The sequence below is a fragment of the Erigeron canadensis genome, chromosome 3 (genome assembly GCF_010389155.1).
Source record: "Erigeron canadensis isolate Cc75 chromosome 3, C_canadensis_v1, whole genome shotgun sequence".
NCBI classification, from domain to species: Eukaryota; Viridiplantae; Streptophyta; class Magnoliopsida; order Asterales; family Asteraceae; genus Erigeron; species Erigeron canadensis.
The window spans coordinates 44,955,892-44,975,696 of NC_057763.1; the positions used below are offsets into that span (position 1 = coordinate 44,955,892).

Genomic DNA, 19,805 nt, shown 5'->3' on the forward strand with positions numbered 1-19,805 from the left:
GTTATTAAAGATCTTATTCACATTTTTTTCGTTTTAAGTAATTAAACGAGCACAACTAATTACGTTAAGCTTCTATAAATTTGGGACTTACATTGCAGCTTGGTACATCTCGCGTTTCAGTTCGGCCTAAACTTTTTTCCTTATATATATATTTAAGAGAAACGCAAGAATTTTATAAATATAGATTATTGTATCCTCAAAGAATTTCGAATATGCTTACATGATTCATGGGTATAAAATAAGTTGTGGTTAAAATAAACCGATGATCAAAAATAAATTATAATAAACAGTAATGATAAATATAATATATGTTTAATTAGTTAGAGTTTTGGATTTACCTTGAATTTTTACAATCACATTAAAATCGAAACTTGTAAGCATGGTGGATGACAACAAATAACTTTGTGGTTTCGGATCGTAAACTCAAAATTTTGAAATCTTCATGACAATAACTTATTATTATAAGTAATATAAGTAATAGAGGTTGAAGAATTAAAAAAAAAAAACAATTTTATTAATGAGAAAAACGATCAATCAAATAAGGTTATAATGTATTTTGTATCTATAAGCAAAGAGTTAGAGTTTAAATCTAAATATAATAAGGAAATTGAATCTATATACAATTACAAAAGCTAATTTAATAAAATAAATAAATTAAAAGGACACGTGTCGACCAAGGATTAAACCATGTGTCGTTTCAATAACATCTCAATCCTGTTTTAGTTTATTGGTAGATATTATATATTATACTAGGTTTTTTACCCGCGCGATGCGCGGTTGTTAAAAAGTGTTAATTGAAGAGTTTGACTTGTAGTTTTTGACAGACATTGCTGATTGTTAACTTTTTATTGTAGCGTTATGGACAGAAGTAAAACAATGCATCTTAAATTATGAAGCAAGCAATATTAGTAAATACAACATAGTTTTTGAATCAGAAAAGACCATTTGCACTATAATTAACATATCACTAAAGAGAATGCCTGTACGATGCTCAACATTGATATTTCTTCCCTTTTTTAAATGTGGTGTCTCTTTAGGTTTACTTTTACTACATAGCAAAAGTCATTTTTATCGTGTAGTTAAATGTAGGTAGATACTTAGTTTTCTTATATAAAATAATTTGTGATAGCATAATCTAATCACGTACAAATTAACCATTTTTATATGCATAGCTTTTTAGGTATAGGCAGGCGAATATAAGTACTTAGTTTCAATGTGACTTAATTTCATTATAATTGTAAACTATGTTATCAACACTATGCCCTACACTAGGAGTGTCAGAAATTTGACAAGAACTCGTCGCTATTGGGGTAATATATAACAGCCTGCATGAGCCGTTTAATATGGGCCTCACTCGGTACCAATATATCTGTATACCATCTATAATGACATCGTAGTGAATTGATCCCAAGCAGGCTTTCCAATGTCATTCATACCTAGTTCTATGTAAGAAACATTTGCACCAAAATCTAACTGTTGCATTTACATAGGGAAACCCAAAAAATGTGACTTTTTATCGTAGTGGAATGCATGAAAAAAGTAGATAAGCATGAGCGATCAAGGGTATATAGAAATGTGTGACTGCTATTGCCCATTAAAGAACTTATATATGATAGTCATATCCTTGAGACCAAGTAAGGGGATGCTTGAGAAACCAGCAAAGCCATGTCATGCAGTAAAAATAAACGACTAAAATACACCCCATAGAAAGCTCAAGGAGAAGAATTTCCCTAGCGTTCTCGCTTGTCTCCTATCATTTAGAAAGGAAAAATAAAAGCTAAACTATGGAACGAATGCATCTTCTATCACTTAGAAAGGAAAACTAAAAGCTAAACCATGGAGCGAATGCATCACTAATAACAATAAGGCTTTATTTTCTAGCTTAGCTCACTATACTTGGATTCTGCCCTTCGAAAAGGAACATCGGCTCTAACAATCCTGTCTCCGTCTACCGAAACGACCGGAAATGTTTCAAAAAAGGTAGGCATACGACGTACAAAAAAGTTCACGCCCTTCTTTATCTCTAAAGATAGGATGTCCTAACCATCCAACCGCTCCTGGGGAGTATTGAAAATGTTGATAAGGTTACCCAACAACTAAATTAAGCATGTGTTGCTTTATGTTCTTCACCTTTTTGTCAGTATGATAAAATTATATCATTGTGACCTGCATTTATCATACACAAATTAACTACTAAGCTATTTCCTAATCAACAACAAAGGTATCTACTATATAGACTAATGCTAAATCCCTCCTATGAGTAAATTTCAAACAATATACCATATCAATCAAATACACCAACCTAAAAACATTTCAACATCGGCCAAAAACAAAAAAGCCTTTCAAGGTATATCAGAAACGACTCATTACCGTCAACTATGACCGTTTGCCGCCACTCCTAGCTTATAAAATTAAAAGACTCAATATTGGTGTGGTTTGGAAAGAAAACCTGAACAAAAGATCTGTAATCACAAAACATTGCCATAAATGTATCTCGATAAAGACTACAATGTTCTAGTCTATCATATAAATTCAGATGGTAACAACTCCAAAGTTAAAGACTACTTTTTATATGAGTGATGATATAAGTAACTTGGATAATGTTGAACAAATGATCATTGGGGACTGTTGTTAACCATAGCTAGTAAATGAGGTTTTGCTGATAAAGTGTCTATATCCATGATAAAAAGAGACATCTTTGTACAACATTGTTGTCCCATTGATATCAAATAGAAAATAAAAGGCTTTTTCGTGTTAGAAAATGCATACCTCAAGGTACAGTTGCACGATTTGCACACATTTTGTCAACCTGAACTTATCAATCATCAATTACTCTACAAAGATGAAATAGCAGAAAGAGTAGTCCAAAAGGCAGTTCAAAAATATTGATACAGGGAAGTAGAGCCACAAAGCATGGCTAGTCGGTGATAACTGTTTTAACGAAAACTTCTGCTGATTTGGACTCTAAATAGAAATTCCGATGGCAATGGTGGACATTTTGTTTCTAGCTAAAGTTCCTATTTCAATAATAAGAAAAGCCCATAATTGAAGATGATCATGACGATTGTTAGATTTAACATAACCAGAGGACGACATCTACCCATGAGTAATAAAACATTAATAATATTCGAAAAAGATGATAAGAAAATGGTGAAAATCAAAACTTTTTTAGGAAAAAAGACTAAATATCAAAATTGTTAATCAAATGAATTAAGAACATCGGTTAACAGTAGGTTATACATATACTTATAAAACAATTTCAAAGAATATGACAAACATAATACTATAAAAATTAAGAACCTAATTGATGGCAACTTATAATAATTGGAATTAAATAATTAAAAGAAAAGTATTAATTGTTATTAAAGTTTTCACAACCTAGAGAGGAGAAGATGATATTAGAGAATGAGATAGGAGAGCCATCTACCCATCTGCAAAACCAAACAAAATAACGATTTAGGTGAACCAAATAAATCAAAAAGAAAAGAAGAGATATATTATAGCCAATTCATTAATAAAAACAATAAAACCCCAGAACATGAATGAGACCGTAAGAACACCAACTAATATCTTATTTGTGTAAACAAAAGAAAGAATGGAGGTTAAGGTTAAAGAGAGAATAGGAGAAGAAATATAATGAGGTTTAGATTAGGGTCGGGTATAAGGTCCGTATGTTTGTAAGTTTTTTTCCATTTAATTTAATAGTAATAAATTAAAAAAAAATAGTTTTTGGTTTATTATGGAGATGACACATAGGTTTAGATCCTATGTGGCAATTTTTTAACATAACTTAAGTTTTGAGAATGTCTTTAACAAGGTCGGTTAATTACTATTTTAATAATTATATAGATATATGTGAATGATTTCACTCATATGTAAATTTATATGAGAAAAAAAATGATATTAAAAACATATAAATTAAATTATATATAAATGTTCATATATATCATTCATATACGGATTATTTATAAAAGTTCTCCAAGTTTTTCAAAAAAAAATAGGTTTCCACAAAAATCTTTTGGTATACATTAAAAAACACACAAATAAAATACGATATTTTGGGACAACAAAATGTCATTGCTAAAAGTTCACGTGAATTTTTCACATTATCTAGATCTATTCTTTCTAGTTCTTAACAACACGTGTCATAAACATTATCTCATAATTAATCTCCTTGCTGGTCTTGACTTTTCACATGAATTTTTTTTTTTTTCCATTTGTTTAGTTACGGATTTTAAACATATACGGAGTATATATTTATGATGATGCGTATATGCCCATTGCTTAACTAGATTAATACCCGGTCGGTGACGGATAAAAAGATAAATTGATATATGAACCGATCGGGTAAAAAGATAAATTGATATATGCATCATACATTGCAAAAAATACACGTCAAATTATTAGAAAATGTATTGTGAAAGAGAAAAAAAAACATGTAGTTTAATTTAATTGTAAAGATTGTTCTATTGATATTTTTATGAGTCTTATAATATTAGTATTTTTTTTTTGGCATGTTTATTGATATATGAAGTTTAATATGATAGATTGAATATAAAGTTCAGATAAAATTTTACACACGTGTAATTTTAGATATATCATGTTAAGGTTGTCAATAGTCAATCTAACCCGATACTCAATTTGAAGAAAACATTTTTAGGTCAAGTATCTCAACCTGCCAACCCGACAACTTGATTTTTTTCAGGTTAGTTCGGGTTGGCTCTTTTGGTTGTCAGGTCCACCTAGTGTACAAAAATGGTTTTTACTCAATTCGACCTGTTTTTTGGTCAATGAGGCCAAAACCGGATTTGACCCAAACCAACCCGGTTTGATACCGGTTTTTGGTCAAACTTTGACTGGGTATTGACCAGGTTTTACCAAATTTTTTTGACCAAAACCCGTGCCAGACCCGATCTCAACCAGATATAAAAACGAAAACCCAAATAGTTAGTAACCGCTGGGTTGGGTCAGACCCAGTTGTTGACTAGTTTTGGGTTCTGGTTCGGGTTTCAACCCGGTTTTTTGTACACCTCTAGGTCCACCTCCCAACCTGAAATAGTTTTATATTAATTTGTTTATAATTAATACTGATCTGTTTGACAAAAAACCACACATTTGACATTTCAACCCATCAACCAATTTGTCTCAAAAACAACTAATTTGACTAAATTGATCTAATAACAACCCATTTAACCTAATAACACACAAACCTACAGGTTGACGCAATTTGGGTCTTGGTTGTAATTAAAGATATGAAACTTTAGTGGGTTTGATTAAGGTTAAAGATTTATAACCTGTCATCCCAATTGGGGTGGTTCTAATTGAATCTTTATGTAGGCTTAAAAAAAAACTCTTATTGTTAAAAAAATTTAATTATAAATTTGAGAAAAATTATACACTATAAATAGTTATAATTCTTGCATGAACAATAATGGTGGAGTACATAATCCCGATTCTTTTAAACGAACTTTAGAAAATCACATGTTTAAAAATATATAGTAATAATGTTGATAAGCTACTATTTCTCATTATGTTTAACAATTGTGTTCTAGTTATATAGTCTGCAGTCAATTTACTAACCTATATATTAATTTGGTTTTTATTATGTTCAAGTTAAATTAAAAATAAATCAAAACTTTTATATTTTTTTAAATAATTTGTTTGTATCAAGTATTAAGCATCTTCTTTAAATTCCAAATATAATTACTAATATATTTGTTTTATATTTAACTTCATTAATGAAAAGATCCTTCTATAAATAAATTTTAAATCATTTCTAAAAATAGACTCAACCAATCAAAACATAAGAAAATAAAACCAACAGCCAATCAGAAGCTAGAGAATTCAATCTTTTTTTCTCTCAGCTCTACCGGCAATATATATGTATATAATACCACATGTTTGACGCAGAGTATGTGGATTGTTATATCTTTCATGTATGTATGTATGCATATACTTTTGAATCAACTTTTTCCTAAAAACTAAATAAGCATTAGTAAGAGTACGTTCTTGTATATTTTCGGCATGAAAAACATCCACCATGCGGGGGGTTGATGTGGTGCTTCTTCTAGTTTTGAACAAGTAATCAAAATTTCTAATTAAACAAATTCAACATTATTGTCGTACATGTATGGATTTATATAGGGTTTTGTTAATGGATGTTATTAACATTCATAAATTGATCGACTGTACTTTTATACTAAAGTTAAAAAGGTGAGAATTTAATATAAAAAATACAATTATTTATGTAGCTTATTGACAACCCATATAGAGCAAGAGCAGTCATTAGAGAAAACCTTGTATGGGCGTGTTTGGCACAAGCTTTTCAAAGAGCTTTTTAAGAGCTTTAGCTTTTAATTTGGATGAAAAGCTCCTCTTATGTCAAAAGCTTTGTTTGGTAAGAAGTAGCTTTAGCTTTTATTTTGATACTAAAAGCTTTGTAACAAAACGCTACCAAAAGAAGCGTTCTACAAAAAGCTAAAGCTTCTAATATGGAAAATTCCACATATACCCCAAGATCTATAATCACGTTGGCCTCTTTTTAGTATATATCCCTATTTTTACTCTTATTCCTTGTTATACATACACAAATCACACGCAACCCTAATCCATTCTCTTATCTTGTTCATCTCTTCTGGTAAGTGCCGTAATAATCTTTAATTTAGGTTTTAATTTTTTAGTATATGTTATACAATTCTTTGAAGTTTCTTGATTATATTTGATAAATTTGAGTATGATTATGATCATATATTATTTTTAGTTTTTTTTTATGTAAAGTTCTAGTTGCTAGCCTATTTTACTATTGATAGTATGTAACTTGATTAGTGTAGTTTGACAATATATGTATAATGGAATCGTATCTTGTAGATCAATTTAGTTTATTAGATACTTACATTGTTAAAATTTTGCCCATTTGCTCTGAACAAAATCCTCAAGTCTGAACTTATGGGAACCATCTAACTACTAATTACCAATCTGTAATTTAAAAGTAACCAGACTAATCGATCATTAAATTTGAACATATATATGCATGTACAAATCCATGTCTATATATAAAATTTCGTCTTATGTGGTGTACCTACCATGTGGTCGTATTTGGTTTTTATATTCGTGTAAGCTTTTTATGTACGAAAATTTACTTGTGTTAGCTAGTTGAACTTTCATGTACTTTCATTGCCTCTTGTCCATATATGGATGTAAGATCCATGTATATTTGTATTGTAATTATACTTGTAATATTTTGACCCATGCATAATTTTCTAGTGCTCAGTAAGGTTACATGTATCAGCTAACGAATCAAGTAAACCTTGTTCAATCTAGGTGGTAGTACTTTTAAGTTTTAAGTACCATAAGTATCTATTGCTCTCATTGGATTTTAAGGGTAATGTACAGATTTAACAGTAACTTTAACTTGAATTTCATTAGTTATTTGCTACTTGCGTTTTTCAATTGCTAGATGGCCAAACATAAGGACAAGAAACTACGAGAGAATTGGCCAGATCCGTGGGTTTTGTCTTTGTGTGCCTTCTTAAACGAATATATTACAAAGCATGGTCGAAGTTCCACCTTTAAGTGGGTCGAACTTCAGCCAGAGTTTGAGAAAATAATTAACCACACATTCCCTAGTAAAGGAGCATTGAAGAACAAGTATGATAATATGAAAAAAGATTACAATCTTTGGAAATCACTAAAGAACGGAGAAATCGGACTTGGATGGGATGAGAGCACAAAGACGCTTATTTGCTCAGACGATTGGTGGAAAAAGAAAATTAAGGTAACATATGAAAACATTTTAAAATATAATACAAACCCTTAATATATATTTACTTATAATGAAATGTTGCACTTAACCATTATATTTTGTAGGAAAATAGTAAATATAGAAAATTACAAAGTAAGCAACCATCTATAGAACTACAAGAAGCATGGGATCAGCTATTTGCGGATGCGGTTGCCAGTGGCGTGAATTGTGTTGCATCTTCTATGGATCCGAGTGGTGTAAATGAGGTGTTTATTGAAAACCTTGAAGACGACGATGTAGTGAGTGGTGAAGAGGTAGATGCTTTTCAAGCCAACAATGGATACTCTTCCCGACTTGAGAACCTAGAAAGGCAAGAGGACGAATTCTTTGAAGAATTTTTAGATGGTGTAAATGGAGACAGAGCATCAACCTCAAACAAAAGTGGGGTTTTAAAACAGGTTAATAAGCATACAAAAAAAATGAGTACCAAACTTAAACCCGTTAAGATGAAGCGTAAAGGTAGAGAGTCATCAGGAACTACAATGTTGAAGGATCATCAAAGTCAAAGTAATGCTAATCAACAAGAACTTATACAAATTTTAAAGTCAGATGCTTCGGGTGACAATAAAACTAGTAAGTTCAGTATTGAAGCTGCCGTAAGTATAATTGGACGCATGGTAGAGGAAGAAAAAATGATGGAAGGCGATAATGTTTGGATGTTTGCTATTGATTTATTTGAGGATCCTATTAAGAGAGAAATATTCATAAGTCTGCTGAATGATAACCGTAGATTGGATTGGCTCCTCCATAAGCAAAACTCCCTCGACTAAAGCTTTATTTATTAATTAGTATTTGATGACTTATTATGCAGTTATTATGTGTTTTTATTACATTATTATGTCGTTTGGATTAGATAATTATTCTACTTGGGATATTTTTCTTTATGGAGTTTTCTTCGAGTTAACGTTATATGAAATTTGTGAGTTTATATAAATTAGTTTTTGGATGTTGTTTGATGCATTTGTATTATAAGCACATGTTTATTGAATTTCTTTCGTGTATAGGATTACAATGGATATTGAACCAACAATGAACAGAAAGAAATTGCTTTGCATAAACTGTTTCATGGATATATGCTCCACAAGTGATCTAGTTGCCGCACACTATTATAAGTATATGTACAAGGAACCATGCATGACATCACCTCACACAGGAGAGATTTGGATGACTGAGGTTTTAAATGGAAATCCTATACTATGTGTAAATGCTTTTAGAATGCACCCGGATGTGTTCAGAAAATTATGTGGACAACTAGAGTCAAGTTATGGTTTAAAGTCAAGTGATAAAATGTCAACTCTTGAGAAATTAGGGATATTTGTTTATACACTTGCGTTAGAGGTTTCAAATATGGATGTAGATGAGCGATTCCAACGTTCCGGTGAGATGATAAGCAGAGCATTCCATGAAGTTTTAGAGGCGATAACTGGTAGAGGTAAAGGTTTCCAAGGTTTAGCTCGAGACATTATTAAGCCGAAAGATGCAACTTTTCAATCCATACCACCTGAAATCGTGAATGACCAAAGATACATGCCGTATTTCAAGGTACATACTTATTTATACATTCTTATTTGTAGTTTCTAGAATTTCATACTATAACTTAGTAACTTATTATTTTCTTATGTATTTTGTATAGAATTGTATTGGATGCATTGATGGTACACATATAGGGGCATGCATCTCCGAGGGTCAACAACTACCTTCTATAGGTAGAAAAGGAGTACCTACTTTCAATGTAATGGCAATATGCGATTTTAATATGTGTTTTACATTTGTGTCCGTTGGGTGGGAGGGTTCGGCACACGACACACGTGTTTTTATGCATGCAACAAACACATCCTCAATGAATTTTCCAAAGCCACCGGAAGGTATCTCATACATAATTATATTATTATTTTATTATTATTTTCTACAGATTACAATATGCTTATTATTTTGATGTTTAATATTTTTACAAGGTAAATATTATTTGGTTGATAAATGATACCCAGATAGAAAAGGATATCTTGTTCCATATTCTAGGACAAGATACCATCAATCTCAATTTCAACATGAAGCACCAACAAATAAAAAAGAAGCTTTCAATCGTTGTCATTCATCTCTAAGAAGTCATATTGAAAGGTCCTTTGGAATTCTAAAGAAACGATGGAAAATACTTGATCGAATGCCCAAGTACAGCGTGAAAACTCAAATTGATGTTATTATGGCTACATTTGCATTACATAACTATATTCGTAATAGTTCTCAAGAAGACATGATGTTTACAGTGATGGAAGAACATCCAAATTACATACCACAGGACGAACTTCATGATCTTTATGGTCATACAACAAACTTCAAAAACTCTTTTGAAGGAACGTCAATGAGATGAAACAAATTCGTGATGAGATTGCTGATTTAATATGGGATGCACGTCGTCGATGATATGTTTATAACATTTTATATTTGAATTTGCTTCTAAGTGTTTTTTGCATTTACTTATGACATTTTTTATAGTTATAATATTTTGTCCTTTTTAGTCATTTTACACTTTTAAGTTACAGCTACAGTTAACATGTCAAACGTTTTTAAAAAGCTAAAGCTCCTATTAACAGCTTTGATGAAAAACTACAGCTAACTTTGCCAAACATACCCTATATCCTAAAGACGGAGGTTAAAGGTTAAATAACCATTAATTAGGATTACTTTTATGGCCTTCAATTTATAGAGGCCACGTTATAATGTCGTGGGACCAAATAGTAATGCGCCCAATTCAATATGTTTCACTGGTTACATGAAAGCCCATTACAGACAATGTAGCCCATTTATTTTGGGCAAATATTTGTGGGCCCACTATCCTACTTTAGTTCTTTTATTTAAGCAAGGTGAATTTTGCTCACTTTTGAGCCTCCAAAATGATTATGTGTCAAACATGTTTGTACTATACACTTTGGCAACAAATAAATAATGGTTTTAATGGTGTATTATCAATGGGTTTCACTAATTAAGTAGATATAATCCTTTTTAAAACAACATTGTCAAATATATATAAAGACATAAAGCATGTATCGTTCATGTTCATTATAAGGGTTTGGCCGGGTTCTAAAAGAGATGTTTCGTGCTGAGATATCATTACAATTGAATGAAGATTTCAAGTTTGGATTATTGCATGTTCTCGACATAATTTGAACCTTTTGGCTAAGGGGCTATTGTATTGCGTGTTTCTTTCACAGGATGGAGTATTCATAATCATATGCTAATTAATGTCTAAGTAATTTGAGGGAACTTGTTACAATTTTGTGCAGAAAGAAACTATCAGATTTAATATTCTATTAATGTTATTTATTAAATTAAATATCAGCTGACACATTTGAAATAAATAAATGTTTATGTCTTTTGATTAATATACAAGTTACATATTCGATTATCGCAATTGTAAACCTCTGTTTTGAATTAAAATTCCTTTGAAAATCTTATGCGTACAAGGTATATATAATGGAATAATTGGAAATTTCAACATTAATTGTTTTGCAAATAAGAGGTTGACAAGGGTTGTGGATGAGTGCAAGTGACACATGTCAAAATGGAATATACAATAATACCGTCTACTTCAAGAACACGCTGCTCTTATAACTTTCGTGCAGTACTACTATACTATTTATAACACCTGGATAAAGCTTGTCTGGCCATTCAAGATATACAAGCGAATCACATAATAATTGTATTTTATTTTTTGTCAAAAACAAAATAAAATGTCATCGATTATCATCTGAGTCACATTATTTTATTATTTTGGGACATAAAGCATCTTGTATATGGGAATTGAATTTAAGAACAAACATGTTAATTATAAGTAAAAAAATGAAAATCTGGCAAGAAAACATAAAAGTTGCAACTTAACTTCTTTGATTTGTTGACATTCATCTATATGTTTAAATTTCTTTAAATTATTCATCTTTTATGTTCTTGTGTTTTTCAAGAACATTTGAAATGAAGACTGATCATAACTACATTAAGGAAAATGTAATAGGACTGCGAACAATGTGGACGCCGTCGCTCCAAGTGAGCCACCCGAATGAGTACACGCCGTTATCCGCCTTAACATCTGCTTCAACCGTCAACTCAAAACTTTTCTGCTGTCCTACGTTGTTAAAGTGCAAAATAGGTGGAGATACCTTAACAGAGATTCCAGATGGCCATTCTACTCTAGCAAAGTATACGCTTCCTTTGCCTCCAACGTTTGTGACTGTTCTTTTAACGGTTACTTTTCCATTTAGTTTTGGGAAGCTGAAAGACGGGTAGTTTAGATTTTGGGCCAATGGTGTAGTTTTCGGGCATTTGAAAGATGGATTGGATTTTAGATCACTATGACTGCAAAGAAATGATAAATAATCCGTGTAAGTAGCATCGTAGACTAGTCCAGGATCAGCTGCCTTTTCTGGCCTAAAATGACCCGACCCAAATTGGAATGGATCTGCCTGATTGCCTGATGCATCTGTTAGTTTACCTCCAGCATTGTTTAGCAGTCCAGCTGTGAATCAAATAAATAAAAAAGAATTAAGTTATATCTATTAAAAAACTGGTAGTAAAAATAATAAAATTCGTGATTTGAAAGGTGTACCCGTGGTTACGAGTGCAGATTTTATAGCGGCAACGCTCCAATCAGGATGAATCGCTTTAAGCAGTGCAGCTGCAGCGGCTACATGAGGACAAGCCATTGAAGTTCCTGAAAGTAAGTTGTACTTTACTCTTCGAGGGTCGGTTGCTATCTTAGTTGGAGAGTTTCCTTCTGTCCAAGCTGCCAATATGTTCAACCCTGGTGCAGCAATATCCGGCTGTCGAGAAACCCAAAAAGTTATCAATGAAGTCAACTTTACATTATAAACCTTCAAAATGGGCTTTTGTTGTTGTCAAATTTGTCCATTACCTTGAGAATATCGGGTGAAATTGCATTTGGGCCTCTACTCGAAAAGGCAGCCATTGAAGGAGCTGGTTTAGTTTGTAACACAGTTTTTCCAGGATAAATATACGCTGTTGGGGTTTTTGTGGAATTTATGTATTTAAGAATCTGTACTGCATCATCTGATGTAACCGCAGTTGCTGGAAGAACATGAGCATCTACGGTTAACTCAGCTCCGTTGGCTGGACTGTTTCCTAAAATGTAGCCAATACCACCGGCTCTTTTTACTTCCATCCCTTTTCCAACTCTCGTCCCATTCCCTCGCAAGCAGAAGACAATCTTGCCCTTGGTTTTTTGAGGCGATAAAGAACCAGGTAAACATTGGCTGCATAAATGTTAAGATTAGCATAGTGTAATTATGTGTCATTTTCATAGTCCAAATAAAGTTATGGAATAATTACCCTGCTATGTATGTTTGTGGTATATCTGCATTCACAATCTCTGCTGCGTAAACAAGCGGATACATTTTTCGCCGTCGTAGTTTGTATGGAGTTGCTGACTGTCCCTGTTAGAAAAATAAGGCTTTGACTTTTTAGTTTAAATTCTTTGACCTTGGCAGGTAACATGGATTGCATTTTACAAGTCCATTTATAGCTTTTATTCCATGTAGTTAGTGTAGATACTACTGACCTTGACTTTTATTCCATTTCCTAGCTGAATAGGGGCTTCAAAAGAACGATCAATGGAACTTGCAGCAACCGTGAGAATCCATGGGGCGGGGTTAACGACTGTAGATGGAGCCGGGCCTTCATTACCTCCACTGCATACCACCAAAATGTTATTTTTGGTTGCTTGTAGGGCTCCAAGAGCCAGGCCATCTTCCACATAACTTAATGGACTTGACGACCCAATAGAAATGCTCAGTATATGAACACCATCACGAATGGCATCATCAAAAGCGGCTAACATGTCTTCAAAGGTGCATGTATTCCCGTCTTCCTTACCTTTTCCTGGTACGGGCCAGCAGACTTTGTAGATTGCTAGACGCGACATTGGTGCACCACCAAAGGCAGTCCCACGAGAAAAACCACCAAGGGCCGAGGCATGGGGCACACCTCGGCCTCCAACTGTCGAGGCTGTGTGGGTCCCATGCCCGTCCATGTCACGTGGTGACCTGCTATCTTGGGAGGTGTTCAATTGCCCGTATCGTGCTTCATAACCTTTAATGTAATATCTTGCTCCTATTAGCTTTCTGCCATAATACGTACATATATAGTCATCATAAGGTTCACATTTCCTATATTCAGATTCATACATGAATCTACTTTCCTTTTTAGCTTCCTTATCCTTAGCACTTGACAGTCAAATAATTGTTATATATTGCTAATTATAAAAAATTCAAAACTATTGTAATTTGGTTCTTTGGCTTATACAAGTCCAAAGTAGACTCTATCTGATGTCAAATACAGTACCTTTTGGGTTCAAATTTAGTATACCTATAAGTTTTTTACATCCATTTTGTTGCATTTTCCATTGTTTTTTTATGCAATTTTTTTCCCCCTTAATCTAAAAAATTAAAATTAGCAACTGTCTTGGAATGAGTAGTAGTTTAGATTTCTTGTTTTGATACCCTTAAAGGGTATAAGGGTATCAAGTTATCTGGTCAATGCTTGCATATTCTATACATTAAATAATAATACTTATTATTATTGGACATTGCAAACTGTTAAACAACATAATTGGTGAAGTATATATGTCAATTCTGAGAGGGACCAACATTGTGGCTTTGTTACAAATGAATGAAGCATGGGATTTATAATTCACAAGATGGCACTAAGAAGCAGCCAAATAGAGGTAAACCACCAATGTTTTTGATTATTTAGGTCATACATTTGTCTTCTATGAAAATGGACAATCTTAGCTTTCCAATCACATCATTTTTAAGTTTTCGCTATGATTGGTCCAACCCAATTTTAAATTATTTGTATGTTAATAATATAAGTATTGTTCACCATATTATAATAAGTTATCCAATATGTCATCATATAACTAGTGAACTTATAATTAAAAATGTTGTATCCATGTATATCTTTTTGCAAAGAAGAGTAGAAGACTAGTGAACGAGAAATGTTGGGCTGACCTGTTACAGTGGGTTGTTTCGAAAGTAGGCCCAGTTTGGCAGATACCTTTCCAAGACTCTGGAATGGGTCCCATTCCTCTATCGTTGAAGCTCTCTGACTCTGGCCACACCCCTTCACCAAATTAAAACACCAAATCTTCACATGTTAAACATAACCACAAACATAACCAAATTATTAAAGTACTGTACTACTCTTATACACTACTCCCTTCGTCCCATTTTAATTGTCTAAATTTGACTTGTCAAGTCTTCTGTCTTCAACTTTGACCGTAAATATTTTTGTTTATATCTTATAACAATTGTTACAAATTATATTAACAGATTGAGTTTTGGATACACTTTTTGTTGATATAAATTTCATCAACAAAAATATTTACGGTCAAAGTTTAAAAAAAAAGACTTGAAAAATCAAAATAGGACATTTAAATTGGAACGGGTGGAGTATATTAGAAGGAAACAGTCTTCCAACAATATTGTTCTTGAAAGACGTATTTTGTTCTCTTGTTGGATTTTTACTCAATAAAAAAATAAATATATACTTACTAGTCATTGAATACGAGCATAATACCCGCGCGATACGGCGGAAATTTGTTTTAAGAATGATATAGATTTGGGGGTAGTTTAGTCCAACTGTAGAGGTGGGTATAGAAATGTATATTAAGGTGAGGGGCATTTTAGACTTATCAGGTTCTTAATGACTTAAAGCTAGTTTGCTTTATAATGGAGTATAGAAAAGTTTTGACATATATGGGTAAAAAGTTATATATTCATTCTTCGGGTATAAGTATAGCTCTATTGCTATGCCTAAGTTAAGAAACATTTGACATATATCGATATGAATATGGGTCCATATATGCCAATTAATTAATATTCCTATATATCGTTCTAGCTAGTAGAATTTGTCTTTATAAAAGTTGGGGGTCCGTGTTTGATGATGTATATGGAGTTGCATTTAGCTCAATTATTATAGAATTTCAACTTTTTCTTCTTTAAAAGGTATGAAGTGAAAATGATACGAGTAATATATAGAGAAAAAGAAAAAAAAATACCACTATCCATCATGCCAACAATGACATCTTTGCCATATTGAGATTTGAAGAGCAAGTCCTCTCTATCTAATTGACTTGGCTTCAATTCTTCTTCTAAGCCTGAAAATTCCCATGACCTTGTGGTATGCAATGAATACTCTCTTTCATGGCTTGGTATCACCCTCACCACCTCCTCCATATCTATTCATTCATACACGTACAAGATATTACGAACATTCTATTAGTCAGTAAGCATCAAAAATCTTCATCTTTTACGCGAGTAATTTCAACTAGCTAGATGGAAATTAGGAAAAGATATATAGAAAAAAAAAGTATACTGTATTTGTTTGGTTGTTAAAAAAATGTATATGTTTCAATTGTTTAACATAGTAAAAAAAAAAAAAAAGAAGAAGAAGAAGAAAGAAGAAGGTAATTGTTAGAACCTTAACCCCGGTATCACAATTTGGATACACATCGACTCACTTTATGAGTCATATGATGCTGGTACAATACCTTTATCCTAATCCTTACATGATCTGGACACCCTAAAGAATCGAACCCGCAAGTTTGACGTATAGTAGTATATACTAATATTGATTTAATTACTAATTTGTTCAAGCAAGTCATTCTTATATACGTAATTTTTAATCTACCCTTCGGTTTCTAGTTATAATATGATCATGTGATTATTAGTTAATTAAAGTCTAAACCATCTTTAAGTAGATCAAGATTTGAAACAAAAAATGGAGGGAAATTAATGACCAAAATATTGTAATTGTAACAATTGTTAATGGAAGAGTGAACATAAGAGATACACTATCTACTAGCTACTTAAACATGCATGTTACGTATAAAGACATTTTTACACTAGTCAACAACCATCTTATATTAGAGATGTTATGATTATGATACAAGTGAAAAGCCATCTTAAAATAATTAAATATTACCAAATCAAGAGCCACATTATTATTAAAAAGATTTAAAATTATGTCCTATGTATACCAGCTTATTGCAGGATGAGTAGTGACAAATCCAATAATTCACATGATAACGATTTTGTTGTAAAATAGAAGAGCACATGTTGGACGGTTGTGATATTTGTATTAGGGGTGTTGAAAATAACCAAACCCAAATAACCCTACCCAACCCGAATGGGTTTGGGTGATACGGGTTGGGTTATTTGGTTTGTGCGTTGTCATTTGGGTTAATCCAAATAACCCAAAGCTTAATCAGTTTGGGTTGTAGGTGAAAATGTTATAGTTTTGGTCAACCCAAATAAGATGCGTTTATATATATATACACTAATATAACACATTAAATTTGTTTAAAGTATATATTATTTGAATATTAAATTTTTATTTATAAACAAAATCAGAAACGTGCAAAGTTAAATAATAATGGATGTTAAAAAATACACTAATAAAAGATGATAAAAATATGAATATAAAAAGAGTTATATATTGTCAAAATTTGTTTATTTAATATAAGTAGTTTCTATATTTTTATATATTTTGTAATTTATTTGTTTTGTCTATGACTTTTATTCTAATAATATTATCATTTTTTCATTTAAAAATTCAAAAAACGCATAATCAAAAGTGTTTCAACACATTTGAAAATAAAGAACTTAATCTATATAAGTATCACTATTATTCAAGTTTTTGAAATTGAAACTATATTGTTGCAATATTACGTAACTAATGCACGTAAATTCAATGACATTTTATTTGGGTTAACCAAAACACGATCCGAAAAACCCGAACCCAAACAACCCAAACCCAAATAACCCAAATATTATTTGGTTTGGGTTATGAGTTAACTTATAATTCTTTGAAACCCGAATAACCCGAACCAAATAACCCGAAACCCAATTAACCCGACCCATCTAACACATTTTGTATCATGTACTACACTGCTTGAGTTATATAGTGAGTTGTGAAACTAGCTTATACATTATGGTACATTAATTAAAAATAATATTATATTAATTAACATATGGTTGTTAAATTAAGATAGAGAGACTATTTTTATAGAACTCCGACCACTTTTGCATAGATTGAGGATCGGACCTTTTCCAACCGATACAACCATGTTTGTTTCACTGCGCGCTTACGAATAGTTACCATACGATATATACTTCATATATGAAGTACAAAGGGGATAGAGTGGATGGTGGTGGTTTAGGTACCTGAGAGTTGAGAGGCTTCTTCTGCGGTGAGCAAGGCAGCAAAGCCATTGATGCTATGTTTATAACTGTAAAGAAGGCTGGGTTTGACATCCTCTTCGACGGTTTTGACCGAAGATAGGTAAGAAACATGGCTTTCTTCAATCTCTTGTAATGTTTTCTCTACATCATCCTCATAATGACGTAAGTGCACTATGTAAACCTGCCCATAGTAACCAATCAAATTCACATAAGAACGAATGCCGCATCTTGTATATATATATATGTGTACGTTTTACAATTATATATATAATGTTTTCAAAGTATGAAGCATTGATTTATTAAAAAATCTTGACCCATGAGAAAAGTTTATAAGTACTCCGTAATATATAGTGAATAAAAACAACCATGCTGACTATAATGAGTAGCGTGGACAAGAAAAATAAATAAATATATTGTTTTGAATGTATGTACAACCTTGGTGTCAATGCATGAGGCTAAGAAAGGTAGCAGAAGAAGAAGTAATAGAAACAAAGAAGTATTCATAGTTGAATCTTGAAAGGGAATGAATATAAATATGTGTATTTATATGAAGATGAATATGAAGGTAATGTGGCGTGGCATAGAATCTAGGGGTTTATCAGGAACACAATCTTGAATCTAAGGCAATGAAGGAAACAAACAAAGAAAAAAACAAAAGTGTTAGGGAAGAATTTATAAACTACCACTTGATGGGATTATATAACAAATTAATTAAAGGTTATGATAAACAAAGAAATTACTTATAATTATAAAGATGATAGAACTAAAAAGAAATCTACATATAAATACTGAAGAAAATTAATGATTGGATGGGATTTGAAAGAAAAAAAAAACGAATACATTTAATCGGAGATGAAAATCGAATTGTGTCACCACATCTATTTAAATAGTTGAATGAATCCTAACAATAATAAGAAACAGTAGCGCATAACTACTTAGGAGATAAATCCCAGTTTTTAATTATCACGAATGATAATTACTATTACGTGATCAAATCTCCAATTAAATAGGAAACAAGCTTATAATAATAATAAAATTAATACATCTATCCCACTTGACAAATTTTTTCTTTTCGTCCTATTTTAAACGTATTTTTCTTTCTATTTCATTTGGTGATATTTACACTGATGATTTTATTTGATTTACGGAAACGGGTCATAAATTTACATGTGTACCCTCATCTCTTCTATGCCTTTGCTTTGCTTTCTATTTGAGTTTTGAACTTTTCACAATTCACCAAACACCTGTAAAGAAAGGGTGGTGATATTTACACTAAACATTTTTATCCATCCAAGGAAACATTAATAAAAAGACAATTATACCCTCATCTATCAATCTTAATAATTTAATTACTTCATTACTTTGAGTTTTTCTTAAGAAACATTCCGTTCAGCCGTATCTTGATTTGTTTTCATTTACAAATTCGGATGAGCCTTACCTTAAACATCATCAAATAATCTACTAATTCACTATCTTGATTTGTTTTTAGTTGCGTAATAATCTCTTCCTCTCAATTGTATAAATTAATTAAGGCAAAGAAAGAAAAAAAATTATATCATCATCTTTTAATTATAATCTTTGAATTCAAACATCTTTGCATCCCATCAGCCCTCGAAATATTTAAGATTGATAATTCTAAGTCGTCTCCATCTCGATTCTACAGTTAGGAACACCAATGGGTAAGAATATGCCCCCATTTATGTTTCCGTAGGATAGTAAACCCATATCGAATTGTTGATATAAATAGATTGACA

The 19,805-nt window shown here is 31.9% G+C and overlaps 2 protein-coding genes and 1 pseudogene across 2 annotated transcripts; 2 read left to right on the plus strand and 1 right to left on the minus strand.

Annotated features, from left to right (window-relative positions):
* The first annotated feature begins 7,456 nt into the window (after nucleotides 1-7,456).
* LOC122592217 lies at nucleotides 7,457-8,571 on the plus strand. Its single transcript, XM_043764413.1, has 2 exons — nucleotides 7,457-7,774; nucleotides 7,867-8,571. The coding sequence occupies exons 1-2, from the start codon at nucleotides 7,457-7,459 to the stop codon at nucleotides 8,569-8,571; spliced, it is 1,023 nt and encodes a 340-aa protein (XP_043620348.1).
* A 241-nt stretch (nucleotides 8,572-8,812) lies between these two features.
* Nucleotides 8,813-10,222, plus strand: LOC122592218 (annotated as a pseudogene).
* A 1,425-nt stretch (nucleotides 10,223-11,647) lies between these two features.
* On the minus strand, nucleotides 11,648-18,582 carry LOC122593635 (subtilisin-like protease SBT5.6). Its single transcript, XM_043766062.1, has 9 exons — nucleotides 18,487-18,582; nucleotides 18,034-18,232; nucleotides 15,867-16,046; nucleotides 14,818-14,929; nucleotides 13,368-13,929; nucleotides 13,139-13,242; nucleotides 12,705-13,062; nucleotides 12,399-12,612; nucleotides 11,648-12,308 (listed from the first exon to the last, which is right to left on the minus strand). The coding sequence occupies exons 1-9, from the start codon at nucleotides 18,553-18,555 to the stop codon at nucleotides 11,785-11,787; spliced, it is 2,322 nt and encodes a 773-aa protein (XP_043621997.1). The 5' UTR covers nucleotides 18,556-18,582; the 3' UTR covers nucleotides 11,648-11,784.
* Between the last annotated feature and the right edge of the window lie 1,223 nt (nucleotides 18,583-19,805).